The sequence below is a fragment of the Gavia stellata genome, chromosome 19, assembly GCF_030936135.1.
Source record: "Gavia stellata isolate bGavSte3 chromosome 19, bGavSte3.hap2, whole genome shotgun sequence".
NCBI classification, from domain to species: domain Eukaryota; kingdom Metazoa; phylum Chordata; class Aves; order Gaviiformes; family Gaviidae; genus Gavia; species Gavia stellata.
In genome coordinates this window covers 1,007,625-1,022,552 of record NC_082612.1, presented here as the reverse complement: position 1 = coordinate 1,022,552, position 14,928 = coordinate 1,007,625, and the positions used below count along the sequence as shown (strand labels likewise).

Here is a 14,928-nt window from a genome sequence, read left to right as displayed (position 1 = left end):
TCTGCGACGTAGGCTGTGCCGTCCTACTCCGTGCTGTGTGGCAGACTTCATGGGAAGTAATATGGAGGAAGCACTGCTACGTATACCCAAGTTCCTGAAAGCAGTATAGCTGTGTTATCATAGCACCGCGAGTGGGTATGGGGCTTGTCAACTTGCATTCTGAGCCCCGAAGGGGGTGTTAGTGACAAACCTGTTGTTACTGACAAACCCTATACCTTTAGCTTCTGGAGTTAATTTAACATTAACGAGGCATTCCGTGTTCATTGTGATTGTAAGTATGCCTACAGGGCCATACCTGCCCTAGGAAAGCCTTTTCATTCTTAAGGATTCTTTCTTGTTGTGGACTCTGGTGGCTTGGGTGTAAGAGAAGTAATCTTCATTTACCGTTTGAAATGTTCTCGTAATGTTCTAATGGGCAGATGTGGGCTCACTGTGTGGAATTATGATCTCTATTTTTTCATTAGCAGAATAATATCTTTGCTGTGAAAGCTAGCATAAACTGAAGAGAAAACAGAATGAGCTGACCATCCAGTCTACTTATCCACCAGTGTCCTTATGAATAAAATGCTTTCCTTTATGGAACTAAGGTTTCAAATTACACATCTACTGTCACAGTTAAATAATATTTTATAGTGCTGAAAATATGCTGAGGAAACACAGCATCTTAACGCACAGTGTTGAATTTGAGTCTTCCTTCTTACTATAGCAGTTGTGACATTGGATGTCATTTCTTTTGAGAGTATTTGACAAATGAAGAACTGCGTTGCAACTCAAGGAGCGTGTGAAAAGATTAATATGTCAGACTAATAGGTATATCTGATGAGATACCAGAAGAAAGGCACTGAACCTGGCATTGGATGATGACAGGGAGAGAGAGAGGGATGCAGTGGCTTCCTCAGAAGAGGTGGTGCCATTGGCTGCGGTTGCTATTATTACTGCTATTTGGGTGGGTGTTAGCTTTCTTAGATGGTGCAGCTTAACTGCCTGGAAGATGGTCCCCTATAGTAGTCATGTGCCTAAAATACAGGGTGCTATTAAGCTCCTCTGAAAAAAAAAAACAAAACCAGCAACACCCCCCCCCCCCCCCAAAAAAAAAAAACCACCAACAAACCCACAAACAACAAAAAACCAACCAACCCCGCAGGACAGCTTGATTTGAAAGAACTGCATGCTGTACCTTGGGGCTCAGCCAATTCAGGTTGTAGCGGATTAGATAAAGGAGATCAGAAAGTAAAGGGATTCTGGTGGATTATACAGGTTTGCTGGCCCTTACTGCAGATGGATGATGATCCAAGTGCTTACCTCACAGAGCATGAAACAGAGAAGGTGGTTTCAGTACTGAACTGGGGTGTTTCTGACTTTCAAGTGCTCTTTCAGTATTTCTTCATTTTAGTTGATGCGCATTTTACTTTACCATGGAGTACCCACCAGCCTTTGCCCTGGCTTGTGCCAGCTGGGCTCTCAGTTGCCATTTGGTTTTTTATCTTTATTCAAGGTGTGGCTGTTCACACAAGGTATTGCAGTAGTCGGATCTCAAGAGTCACGCTTATGGATCGCGGTAGCAGGCACACTCTTTAAGGCATTATTTGCTTGTCTGCAGTAGGAAACACAGTTTAAAAGTGATAATCTGGATTTAGGAGAAACCCGTCCAAGATTGTGAAAGCTGCTCTCCCCTTCCCTTCTGTTTTCCCTTGGCTTCTGCGGTGTGGTAAGTGGCACAGTGTCCCTCGTGTCTTTGCTTTCTGTGCTTGCGGTGTGGGGAACATCTTTCTGATTTGCGAAAGCGTTTTGCCCGATTTTTAGTTTAAGTGGTATATTCACATCTGGTAAATGACTTGGACACGAGTTGCAGACTTGTGGATTTAAGAACAAACCACGCTGTTGCCGATATATGTAAAACTATAGCTCGATGTGTGTGCCTTCAGTCATGGACCAATTGTTCTATGGATAAATTGTTCAGAGGAGGAAATTTGCTTGTCAGTAAAACAAAATATTTTACTTGCTTATAGTTTTTTAGTAAAACAAATGGTGAGGCCTGCATCTCCCTCCCAAAGCGTAAAAGTTTGTCTTGATGGAGGTTACCTTCAAGTTCAGATGACACTTTCTTGAGCTCCTTTCAGAACTTGGTTCAGCTTTTTTTTTTTTTTTTTTTTTTAAGTAGAATTGGTGAAGCATCCAGACAGTATCACTGGTGTCGGTCTGTCTTGAAACAGGATGGAGGAGGCTTTGAACTACCTCTTTTTGTGCAACCAAAGACTTTGTGCCAAAGTTCATTCTCTGGATACCTAAATTTGAGCATGTACACCACCGTTCTGTAGCTCAGTCATCGCCTCAGGTAACTTAATGCCACAGATGACTAGTCACACTTCTCTTTTCTACAGGATAAGGGAAATAATAATGAGAAAGCTTACATATATTTTAGGAAGAAAAGGCTTCTCTAATGCAAGAGCTGCTTATCGAGTATGATGCATGCCAGTGAACATGTTGACTACTCAACACTTAGTGGCCTTCAGTACTCCTTCAGAAACAAATTGCTGCTGCCCTCCTGTGCAAACTGATGGGTGATAGTTTGGTTGTGTGGTTTTTTTGTTTAGTTGAAGTCACAAACACAGTTTAATAAATAAAGTTTTATGTATAAAGATGATTACAAGCTGAATGAATTTGCACGCTATTCATTCAGTGTGGACTTGAGAAATTATTGTAGTAGTTGGTTCCCGAGTACTTCAGCACAATTGTCCTAACGTGCACTGTATCTCATCCTTTTAGCCCTTAACAGTTTCATCTCGTGGCAAAGGCTAACTTCTTGCTTTATTTGTCATGGCTGGCATTTGTTATCCCAGGCCATCGAAAGTTGTTTTTTGCAGAGCTGAGGAAAAGTCTGTAATAGTCTTGTACTGGAATCTAACAGCATGTAGCTGGGATGTTGTCACAAAGGTAAATGAATGTTAACTATTTATTTCAGCACTACCCTGCAGTTGTACTTGGTGTTGCTCCTCAGAGGAAAATATTGTTTCTGCTTTTGTTCATTTGCTTATCTTTACATGCAAATAACAAATAATTCCTTTCTGTGCTAACTCTCCCATTGTTTTTGTTTTCTTGAAAGAAGTGAACATGGAAATAATTCAAGATAGGAACTTGGTTGAGGTAACAGTGACAAGCTTATCCAGGCCCGCCTGTAGGCTTAAGTTGTTGTTGTTACGAACTTGAATCCTGTAAATTGAAGATGCAAGAGGTATTGCACTGGTGCGTGTGCATGTTCCTTCAGTTTTGGAGTCCGGTCCCTCGGGTGGGTGCCTCTGGGTCCCTTACCTCTGAGCCTTGTCTGGAGAAGAAAGGGATTCCATGTTTCGTTGGGTCCTCTGGCTTGCAAGTCTGTTACGAAATACATCGCGTGGCTGCCGTTCTCCTTGGTTCACGAATGCACTGCAAATCCAGCGTGCCTTCCTGGTAGCACAGGAATCGGAAGCACTGAATAGGGTGGAAATTAAATCTTCTCGATTAATCGTTATGTCAGCTTGATGCCGTCAGGATTACCTGTGGACGAGCAACAGTTGCATGGGTGTTTGTATTACCCTGTCTGTGTAGCTCATGGCTTTTATCAGTGTGCGTGATGGAGGGGACTTCTTTAACAGTACAGCTGCACTGTAAAGACACTAGCAGATAAATTTATTTGATTTCTGGTATTTGCCATCTCAGTTTCAGTATTTTGTTTCGGCTAGTATGTACGTGAGTGCCTCGAGCAATAAGTTCTCATTAAGACACTTTCCCGCTGGCTGCTCAGGCTGATCTAAGAATGTGGCTCATTTTATTCAAGTAAGAGGAGGGCTCAGATTCTTCTTTCTTAGCTGTTATTCCTTGACTCTTGAGTACATACCAATGAAAACTGGAAAAATAGCTTTTATAGAGTATGTGTATCTATGCGGGCTTCCATTAATGCCTGGTAAAACATGGAGATACTGTTCTTTGTAAGTTTGGACTATTTAAATTGTTAATGCCAATGCCTTGGGTTTTTGCTTAAATTCCACTGGTGTCTTTACCTCCAAACCCCTTGGGCCTGCTAAGACTCGAGTCCTTGACTTTAAGGAGGTGTTATACTAATTGGGACACATGGAGATTTTAATCTTTTTAAAACCTGGTTTCATGGCACCCATGTTGATAGCAAGGAGTACCTGCATTTTTATTTTACTGCCTTTTAATGACTTGGAGACCTGAACAGTTCATTAAGCCTCTGCTACCCCTATTGAGATCTCTGAAGAGATAATGAAAGGAAATAATACTGAGACAGGTGAAGAATTGTACTGAGACATCCTGTAAAATACTGTGATTCTGTGGTGTAAACCAATAGTGCTGTCACTTGAAATATGGGCAGAGGTGGACGGTACTCATCTCTCTGAGCCTGTAAACCAACTTCTGTTTCAAGTTGTTAAGGAAGAATTGGCTGTGTATGATCATTGCGTACTTGCCTTTCTCAGGTTTTCTGAAAGGTTTCAGCGGCCTTTCCTGAAATAGCACAGCTTCCAATGAAGAAAAGATCTAATGTGATACAGATCTGATGTAGTGTAATGACTTGTCACAGATTATTATGTTTTGTACCCAGAGGCATTTTCAGTGTTCCTTGTGGTATGCCAGCAATTTGTTAACATATGTACTTTCCTTATTGCTATATTCATAAGAATGTGTGCTGGCTATGATCTACTTTTTAATAGCTTCTTTAAAAAAAAAAAGTTGTGATGACGCGCCATCCTTGTGTATTCTCACAGGTGCTTGTGGTGAAGATCGTATCACCAATTTTGTATTCATCATCTGCTTGTGGGGCAGGGGAGCAAAAAAAAGAATAGTCTCACCAGTAGAAACTGAGGTCCTTGTTCTTTTGAGGTTGGTTTCTAAGTAAAATTCCCACATGCGTGCCACTGCTGTAGTATGAGTGATGTTAGGAAGATCCCCAGGTTGCTCAGATTTTGTTTCTTTGGAGGTTCTCACTTTGATCAGGCACAGGCCTCAAGCCTTTGATGTCCCTTAGTATTCTTGACATTTGGGTTTGGGTCTGATTATCAAAATGACTTTCCCTGGGGCTTCCCATGATTTACGACTAATACTGTGTTTCAGTGTCTTGGAAGGTTATAGTAAAAAATTTGGATAATCCTAAAGTAAGTTTTCTGATTTATTAGCTCCAAGTTCAAAACTTGTGTTTCGAGCTTTGCCTGCTGCCTTGCCTATGCATTTGATTTTTGAGAGAGAAAGTAGATTAAGCTTTCATTAGAGAACTGGAGGGAATCTCATGATTGGAGACACTGGTATTCATGAGTGAGTTCAGCCTTCCTGACATGAGCTGGAAGAAGCAACATGTCGGGTGCTGGCAAGCCATCAAAAAGACTTCCAGAGTGCTGAAGATCATTTTATAACATGGATGGTCTGCGAGACAGTATGTATGGGTAGCAGCATAGCAAGTAAAACTGACAACCATTGAGGCAGGGGGAATTGGGAGAATTATAGGTTGGCCAGCTTCTCCTTGATCCCCGGGAAGGCTTGTAAAGCAAGTCCTCCTGGCAATTGTGTTCAGATCCATGAAGGACAAGAAGGTGTTTGCAACAGCCAGCATGGATTTACCAAGGCCAAGTTATAACTGACCAACTAGCTTGCCTTCTGCGATGACGCGAATGGCTCAGTGGCTGGGGAAAGTGCAACAGATGTGGTTTACCTTGATTTCAGTAAGGCCTTGGTTTTCTGTAATATCCTTGGAGCCAAAGTGGACAGATAGCCTATAAGGTGGGTGGGTAACTGTCTGGACAGCCAGCATCAAAAGGTTGTGGTGAGTGGTACAAAGTCCAACTGGTAGCTGGCTGCTTGTGAAATTTCTGTGGGGGCAATACTGGGGCCGATGCTTTTTAATGCCATTTAACACCTTTCTCACGACCTGGATGATGGGCTAAAGTGATCTACATCGAGTTTCTGGAGGGATAGGCTGGAGAGATATCTGACAGGAACATCACAAAGTTCAATAAAGGCAAAATACCAAATTCTGCATGTGCATGGAAAAACTACATGCAAAAGTAAAGTCTGGGAAATGACTGGACACAGCAGCTTTGCACAAATGGACCTTCGTGTCCTGGCAGAAAAGTTGAACTTGAGTGAGCAGTGTACCTTTGCAATGACGAAGGGCAGTTGTGTTCTGGGCTGTGTAAGCAGGAGTGTAGTGAGCGGAAGTGATTCTTCCCTTCCATTTGGACTGTTGTGACACCCCAACCCAGACTATTTCTCCCAGTTTTAACTCCTCAGTACAGGAAAGAAACCAGCATGCTGGAATGGGTCTGGTGTAGCATCACCAGCTTTGTTAGAGAACGGGAGCACCCGGAAAGAGGAGACTGTGAGAGGGCTGGGCTTGTTCAGCCTGAAGAAGAGAGAACCGGAGAGGGGGGATGATATGTTACTGCTACCTTCAGCTACCTGATGGGAGGGTGCGGATCCATAGTCCTCCAAGTTGCACCAACTTCTCCTCGTTAAAATGACAGCCAACAGGGACAAATTGCAAATGGAAGTTCTGTTTACATGGTAGCAAATCACCTTATTCAGAACTTGTTTTATTGAGCAACACATTAGAAACTGGTCTCGCTTTGCGCCGGGGTTGAACCAGGTGAGGTGATCCCCAGAAGTCCTTTCCAACCTAAATTGTTCTATGACAAATGTGAAATGCATTTAGCTTGGACAGGTAGTACCTAAGGCTTTGGTCATCTCTGAGGCATAAAGGTTTCCCTTCCCAATCCTCAGAAAATGCAAATACAGCCCACATAATTACTTCAGAATATTGGTGCTACCATCTTCGCTTTAGAGATGTGACAGTAGCCTTTTGAAGCAGATGTGCTTTGAGAGAAAGGAGTGTTACCGGCTGACTTAAGAAAGTGTATTCCTGTTTGGTTTGCAGTGCTGTTGAACCTGGATTTTTAATTGTTCGTCAATTGATTGCCCAAGGGTTAAATAAACAGTGCTAGACATTTTTAACAGGGGTTCTGTTTATTTGTTTGGGGGTTTGGAGGGTTTGAGGTTTTTTTTGTTTTTAAAGAACCTGTTCTGTAAGGGACTTGGTTTCCACTGCTCCCTCTTTGTCAAAGTAACACATGAATTGACTGAAATCCTTTTATTTACTCAGAGGAGGTGGGGGGTGTGTGTCCTGAATTGGGGGAGTAGTTCTGTGTGAATTAAGTTCCTGTTCACATAATTGTTTCAATTCTAATATCATTATGCTCATCCTTTTACGGGGAAGTTGGGATACATAGGGCTGTCTTCAAACTAACATGAATATTTTTAATTACAGCATTTGACACTGTGTACCAAAGAAATGGTGATGGAGAAGCCAAGTCCCCTGCTCGTAGGGCGGGAGTTCGTGAGACAGTACTACACTCTGCTAAATAAAGCTCCTGACTTCTTGCACAGGTAACACTTTCACACACAAAGTGACTAATGTTTTTGAACAAAAGTGTGTACTGTTTATTATAAATCAGATAAACGTTAATTTCTGAGTATGGGAGGAAATGGACCTGGCTAACTTTTGGGCTCTTGGAAAACTACTTCATCTCACTGAAAACTCCTTGGGCTCTAGAACCAAGTCTGATCATATGGATGTATGGCATGTTATCAAGGTATTTTCCGTGTGGACAAGTGAGCTGCTTCTCAGCTGATAAAATGGTAATGTGGACATATTCCAGAAATGATTTTCTAAAAAGACAGAAAAGGAAAGAAAACGGCAGAGGAAGCACTTGCATTTAGTAACTAAGACAACCACACTAATTATTTCAGGATACCATATTTTGCATTGCCTCTGAGAAGTTTTTATCCAGATTATGACTGGAGATTTAAGTATAAATGTCATGGCCTGGACAACGTAGGTGGAAAATGCAGTAGGTTTTTTTTTTTACCTGTGTCCACTATTTAAGTGGTACTCTGAATGTGCTGCTTCCGTCTTTTTTTTTTTTTCCCCCTTCTATTTTTTCTTCCTTCTTTTTCTGGTTTTGTTTGGCTACGTACAGCTTGTCGCTTAAGATTTTGCATTTCCACATTTGGACTTAGAGCAGCATGGACTTGTAATAAATAGAGGTGAAAATAGCTTTGCCAGTGTATAAAAAGAAAAAAAGCAATCACTGCTTGGCTCGGTCTTGTCTCAGAACTTGACATAAGGTTGATGGTGAAAAATTGGACCGTTTGAGCACAAGTCAGAGCTCTCAGATGGCTTACTTAAGAATTCAGCCTTGTGAATAATGCCTCTTTCCGTCTATAGCTTTGAGGTAGGGAAAATGAATGGTATCATTTTTACTTAAATCACTGAACCGCTGCGGAACCATGTTGTTTTCTGTGTTTAAATCTATTTTTAAGGTGTCTGAGCAGTGTATTCCAGGCTTTCCTAATCTATGTTTAGTAATCTAACAGAAGTTGAAAGCAGGATTTTTAGCAATTGCAGAATTTTTCCTCGCCCCCAAAACTTCAACAAAGGAGTCAGATCATATCAACAACTGGACAAGTATGTCCACATCACACATCGATACCCAATATACAAACTGACAGCTCTCTTTCTAAGAACTGCGTTCCTTAGGTACGTGTCTTGCCTGGCTGTTTTCCCCAGGTGGCCTGGGAAAGGACCTCTTGCCTTGGAGTTAGCGTCAGAGGCACCTCTTGGGCTGGTCTGTCAGCACTTAGCATCTTGTCGATATCCATACTGTCCATTGCCTGTAAAGGTCGGGCAGCTGAAATTCTTTTAAGAGACTTAGAAAGGGTGTGATTATACCAGTTTTTCAAGGCAACGATTATGTTGTGAGCAAATGATGCAATGGAAATGCTGATATCAGAACAGCAGGGTCAGGTCATTTTTGAATGATAGAAAAGCCCAAGTTAGTAAGACAAGTTTCTTGTGAAGTGTGCTGTCATTTTGCTCTGAAACCCAGAAACTGTTTGCATAAACAAAGAGATAGAGAAGAGTTTATAAGGGATGGTTAGGCCATGCTTCCCAGTTTAATACCAAAGGCAGAGGGAGAATTATATTGGTTCTGCAGGGAGATTGCCTTTTCCTTTTGTAACATTTCTTTTCTATGGCAGTTAAATTATATGTTGGGATAAATCACCCATGCCTCAAACTTGGTGTTGAAAATAGCCTTTGATTTTGCTCGTAAGAGCGTTTACCTGTAATGATAGTAACTGTAATCTTGGCACGATTTGGAGGGGGGGTGGTGTGTGTTTTGATTTAAGAAGCAAAATACTGTCGATATGTTTTTCCTCCCTAACTGCTTCAGACAAAGAAGAGCAGCCAGCTGTTCCAGGTTTACCTTCCCTCCTGCTTTCCCTTAGTATGGCAACATTACTTCCATTGCATCAATATTAACATATGCTATGGGAGCATTACGGAGCTGGTGTTCCTGGTACATTTGGGATGTAGCCTGCTGTTTCTAGATTGGGGTGATAAGAAATTGGCAGAAGTGTATATGTGAGGAAAAATGGTGTCCGCAGAGACATTTAGCCTGTTGAAGACAACTTTTGTGCTTTATACCAGGTACTAGATACTACTCCCCCCCGGTACATCTCAAGCTTTAGTCAAACAACTCTGAAATGCAGCTTTCCAAATTATGCTGTATGCCTGGTACGTTGACTGGGAATGGGGAATTGTGCATAGAGTATACCTTCTTGAGGGACTTGTGTTTTTATCAACGGCTCTAGTCCGAAAACGTTACAGAATTTTTCTTCCTTTTTAAAGTGGACTGGCTGTTGATGACTGGTTGGTTAACTGTCTCCTGAAATGGCCCTGCTGAGGTCGGGGGAGCTGGATAGACACTCGCGAGGCAAGCTCCCCTGGTGCAGGTGATACTCTGTGCTCACGAATATTCTCTGTTCCCTTGAAAGTTGGCACAAGCGTCACTAACAATAGCACTGTGAAATATCTCTTAAATACCTCTGCGCAAAAGTGTCCTAGAGGTTTTGATCTGGTTTGAGTGAATCATAGCTGATTCTTGAGCTGCTTGTGTGAAATGCCTTCTAGGCAGTTTTAGTCTCTGCCACTGTTTTCCCTTTTTTTGGGCTGTGGAGGTGGCTACTTTTTTCTAGTCAGGCTCAGATATGGAGGACGGTTGCCTTTCTGTTCTTTGGCCCTACCTCATTTATGAGTGATATTCTTATGAGAGAGCCTCTTATCCTTCCCTCTTTCTCTTGCTGTTAGTCTGAACAACAACTTGCTCACTGCCACAGAAAGATTTTGGTTTTCATGGCTTCCTGGTGCTTGATGTGCTCCTTTTTGCAGCAGTAAGGGAGTTTGGACAGCAAGTGTTAACGTTATTGGTTTATCCTACTAAAAGCTTGGGAAGAGCACCGGGTATCCTGTCGCTAGTCATCATCCAAAGCTTATCCAGGGGTTATGGGTAAACGGGTGTTACTCACTGTAGTTTGCATGCCTGTTGCGCTTTAGGTGAATTTATATGGCTTTACTGGCCCCTTAACTGAAAATCTGTAATTCCATATAACTGGGGACTTAACGTTTACTCCTTTCCTGATCTGCAGTTCCCACTTGTTAGGTTTTCTGCCTACCAAAGAGTTTGAATAGTTCCTTAAAAGCGAGTTAAAACTCTCGGTCCCCCTGTGAAAATACTTAGTAAGATAAACTGACTGTCAGAGGGCTTTGGAATTTAGAGAGTGAAAGGATGTTTTCTTGCTGCTTGTACATTGCTTCAGCTGAACTTCCATTTTCCCTTGCTGTTAGGAAGCACTGGACCATGCTCAAAAACATGGTTATGCAGTGGGTACCAAAGAAAACAACCTAATATTTCCCGAACTTTTTTGTGGACATAGTCTTGGGAGTTAAAATCTTGGGTTGGTATTTTCAGTAAAGTAGAACGGGAAAAGAGTTTCTAGGTTTCGTAGGATAAGCCAAGAAATGGTAAATGTAGAGGTTCTAGTGTTTAATTCTGTATCTTGACACTGACCCTCTGCATTGGCTCGTTTAACTAGAGAGAAATGTTCTGTATCCTTGCTAATCTGTGTGACAGTGAGTTTATAGAAGTACTTAATGAAAATTTTATTTCATATATACAGTGTAGGGGTGGATAATAATGGCGTCTTGTAGAAGTAGGGCAAGTGTTAGCATTCAGACCTCACGGCAATCATTCCCGAAGCGAAGTGGGCTTCTAAATAAAAAAAGGTGTGATACGATGTTTTTGTCTGATCTATTCATTTAAATGTACAGGAAATATTAAGCTGCCAGTAAAAATTCAAACCAAAACTTAAACTGTTCTAGGCTCAAAATTTGGAAGTGGAATGAAGGTGCAAAAAGATCTCTGAAATATAAGAAAAATATTGGAAGCAAGTGTACTTACATTACATATAAAAAATATGAGCTTTTGAAGTCCAATCCAGAAGCTGGGTCAAGAGAGGGTCTTAGGGTTTGCTACTTGTTGGGTAGCATAAATATGGAATTTTAGGTTTGTGTCAAAATTTATACAGTGGAGGCTGCTATAAGTGGTGATTCAATTATTGTACACAATGATGCAATTAATGCAGACGAAATACCGTTCACTGCCTAACTGTAAGAAGCATAGAGAGAATGCTGCTTTTGGGCTACATCTAGTACTGAATTTATCCCTTGGTGTGGCAGCAGTAAGATGCAGTTTTGTTTGGCCTTCTTTCGTTTGCTGGTTTTTTACACTTGATTTAAGGCAGCATTTCTTCTGGAGGCTTTGTGTTCAGCTGTGGTGCCTAAGAGCAATCTGGTCTTTTCTGATACTTTGGACATTTTTAATGAGCTCTTTGGCCATTGCTTCCGAGAAAGCTGAAGTGTGAAATAACAGCCTCGCACAGCGGAGAGGCAGGATAGATGGGGAGGTGGGTTGGCTGCTCAGGCGAGTCGTCTGTACAGTCTGAATCCAAGGCAGAATCCCTCACTGCTGCTGCCCGAAGCTTTGAAGAGTAGGGGGGTTCAGAAAAGAGGCAAGCGGGTTGATCCTTCCTAGGCTAACGCGTTGTCTGGGTAGCACAGCTTTAACACAGGCAGATGATTTTGATGTTGGGGAACCTTCAAGCCAAAATGTCCACCTTGCTTAAAGGCAGCAAGTGAAAGGTTGACGTTGATTTAGGAGCTTGCTACATAACTTTGGCAAACTGGAATACTGAATATTAAGCTTGTTTGTTGCGGTATTCTTGGAGCCTTGGAAGTGGAAAATATATTTTTTTGTGCTGAAATTCCTGATGCATTGAGCTCTACAACTTTTGACTAAAATACTTGTTGGATTTGGTTCTATTTTTTCACAGCTGTGACCTTTACATCTTTTCACTTGCAGGTTTTATGGCAGGAATTCTTCTTACGTCCATGGAGGACTGGATGCCAGTGGGAAACCGCAAGAAGCAGTGTATGGTCAAGCTGTGCGTATCAAAATCAGTCCTGTAGTCTTCATTACTGTTCAGAACTTACTGTGTAAATCAGTCTTTTTCTTTACCAATTACTTAGATTTTCTTACCTGGTAAATAAGGTATTGTGTTACTGCCTCCTGTTCAAAGGCAGATAGAAATTTGTTGGCTTGAATTTTTTTATTTGATTGTTGCTGCTTTTACTGTGAGTTGTGTTTGACACATCAGCTTTGCATCTGGACTGCAGAAAATATATTTAGGATGGGAAACAAAGTCAAGAGGACCTGTTAGACTTGCCCTATCGATGTGTCTGATTTCAGTTAGAAGTGGTTCCTTGGGAAGGGGACTTTGGTCTTTCCAAGTTACATGGAATTCTGTATGTTACCAAATTCTTCTGTGAGTGGAGCTTTCTTAAAGTGGAAGTAACTTTTGAAGAAGTAAAGTAAGTCCAGGAAACACAAGTTTTCGCTTTGGTTGTAGCTCTTTATGAGAATAATGTCTGTCATCTAGGGGCATCTGTTCATGTGGTAGCCACATCTTTGAGCAATGTAGCTTTTAGCCCAGGGCAGGTTTCGTTTCCTCTTCCGCTAGCAGAACCTGATTTGGCAGCACAAAAATCTTGGCAGTGCAGATGTTGCCCACTCCTGTGACGTTTGGGTACTTCGGAGACGTGTAATGGGTTGGGTTTGTTGTTTGGGGGGGGTGGTGTTTTGGCTTTTCTTAAACACAAGGTAAATACTGTCCTTCTCACAGGCCCTTTAAAAAAAAGGAAGCCTTAAAATACGTCATATGTTGTAATACAGCTGGAAAAACTGGATAGCAAGTTGTACACTATTTGACTGGTCTGAGAAGTGCTTGAATCCTGGTGGAAAAATTCAGAATAAAAGTTAGATGAGCTCAGGTAGACTGTTCTCAGCGGAAGACACTTCTTGGTTCCTGTATTTACCTTTTCAGCTTCAGTGGGGTGCTTTTTTGTGTTAATTTAGACTCGGGTATTTAAAAAGTTTAAAGCTCTAAAGGTACAAAACTCAGTGTAGCTAAATGTAACTCTTTATTTCTAGGAGATACACAAGAAAGTGATGTCATTGCAGTTCAGCGAATGCCACACCAAGATTCGCCATGTGGATGCTCATGCTACTCTAAGTGATGGGGTGGTTGTGCAAGTAATGGGAGAGCTGTCAAACAACGGGCAGCCGATGAGGAAGTTCATGCAGACTTTTGTGCTTGCTCCAGAAGTAAGTATATGTAAGATTGTGTTTAACTTCAAATGACGATGATGGAAACCTGACCTGTAGCTACAATTTGTCATTCTGGGGCAAAAGATACGATCTGTGTTTTAGAGCTTGGCCCGGAGGCTATCATTAAATTTGTCACAATGTCTGAGTGCAGAGAAATGAGTGTACTGGACCTGTCCTAGGCTGGTTTATGTTCTTAGACTTCAAGTCTTGGATCAGTAATCCAAAGCAAATTGGAGCTTGCATTTGGGAGCTGCCATTGGCACAAATAAATTAAAAAAACCAATGTTGAGCTCTGTAGATCAACTCTCTAGTGTAGTTCTGTACTTTCTTCAAGTCTGCTGGGAAATGTGAGTATGGGTTGATGCTACGCAAGTTGCTGCTCAAATTGAGCTCTTAGCAAGAGCAGAGCTGTGTAAGGGTAAAGGGTGTCTTGTGTTCTTTCTACTTCTTTCCCCCCACTTCATCACAAACTATTGTGTGGCTGATAATTAATGTTTTAGAGTCTTGTTGAATTTCTTCGTTGTTTTCCTATGCAATGCCAGAAGCATACAATCACCCTGTGAAAGTTCATTCTGTTTTTTTTATTGTAAAGTTTTCATAATAGGGAAAATCCAAATTCCTTGATGAAACTGAGGGAATTTTTCTTTAGTTAGAACCTATGATTGCCATGGCTTAGCAAAATTGGGGTTTTTTCTGCTTGAAGCTTCTTTTTTCAGTTGGGTGGAAGTTACCGTTCAATTGTTTGCTTAGAGAAGTGCCACCGCTTGGAAAATGGCTTTAATGAAATAGTCCTATTCCAAAATGTTGTTGTGTACCCCAAAGCTTATATCTCTAATCCATCCTTGTTGTTCACTGCTAGTGTACCATATATGCAAAAAAATGCATGTTGCTCTTTTACAGGGTTCTGTTCCAAACAAGTTCTATGTCCATAATGATATCTTCAGATATGAAGATGAAGTATTTGGGGATTCAGAAGGAGAGCTTGATGAAGGTGAGAAGAACTGTACATGTACATGTCTTGTTTTTGTTCCTCCAGCGTGTATGCAGAGCTTTCAGAAGTGTCTAGAGGGGGTGGAAAGACGGGAACTGTATTACATTCTCATGGAGCCCAGTAATTTGGGAGGAGGCTGAGGCGGGGAGTATAGGTTATGTTGCTGGAACTATCTGCTGGTCCAAAACATTCTGTAAAATGAAGGTCATATAGTAGTACCTTATTCCTTGAAGAGCTGAACTGGCTCAGGGCGGGTGAGGCTTGGCAGAGAATGGAAGTAATGAGCAGTGGTACTTTTGCTGCCACTAGTTTCATCAGGTAGATTTGATT

General features: G+C 41.6%; 1 protein-coding gene across 3 annotated transcripts in view; it reads left to right on the top strand.

Annotated features, from left to right (window-relative positions):
* Positions 1 to 14,928, top strand: part of G3BP2 (G3BP stress granule assembly factor 2) — a 30,704-nt gene that overhangs the window by 1,513 nt on the left and 14,263 nt on the right. For all 3 annotated transcript variants that reach the window (XM_059826745.1, XM_059826744.1, XM_059826743.1), the window contains exons 2-5: positions 7,310 to 7,428; positions 12,303 to 12,384; positions 13,431 to 13,604; positions 14,508 to 14,598. In XM_059826745.1, coding sequence (XP_059682728.1) covers positions 7,334 to 7,428; positions 12,303 to 12,384; positions 13,431 to 13,604; positions 14,508 to 14,598 — 442 coding nt within the window. In that variant the 5' untranslated portion in view covers positions 7,310 to 7,333. The remainder of the gene's footprint in view (positions 1 to 7,309; positions 7,429 to 12,302; positions 12,385 to 13,430; positions 13,605 to 14,507; positions 14,599 to 14,928) is intronic.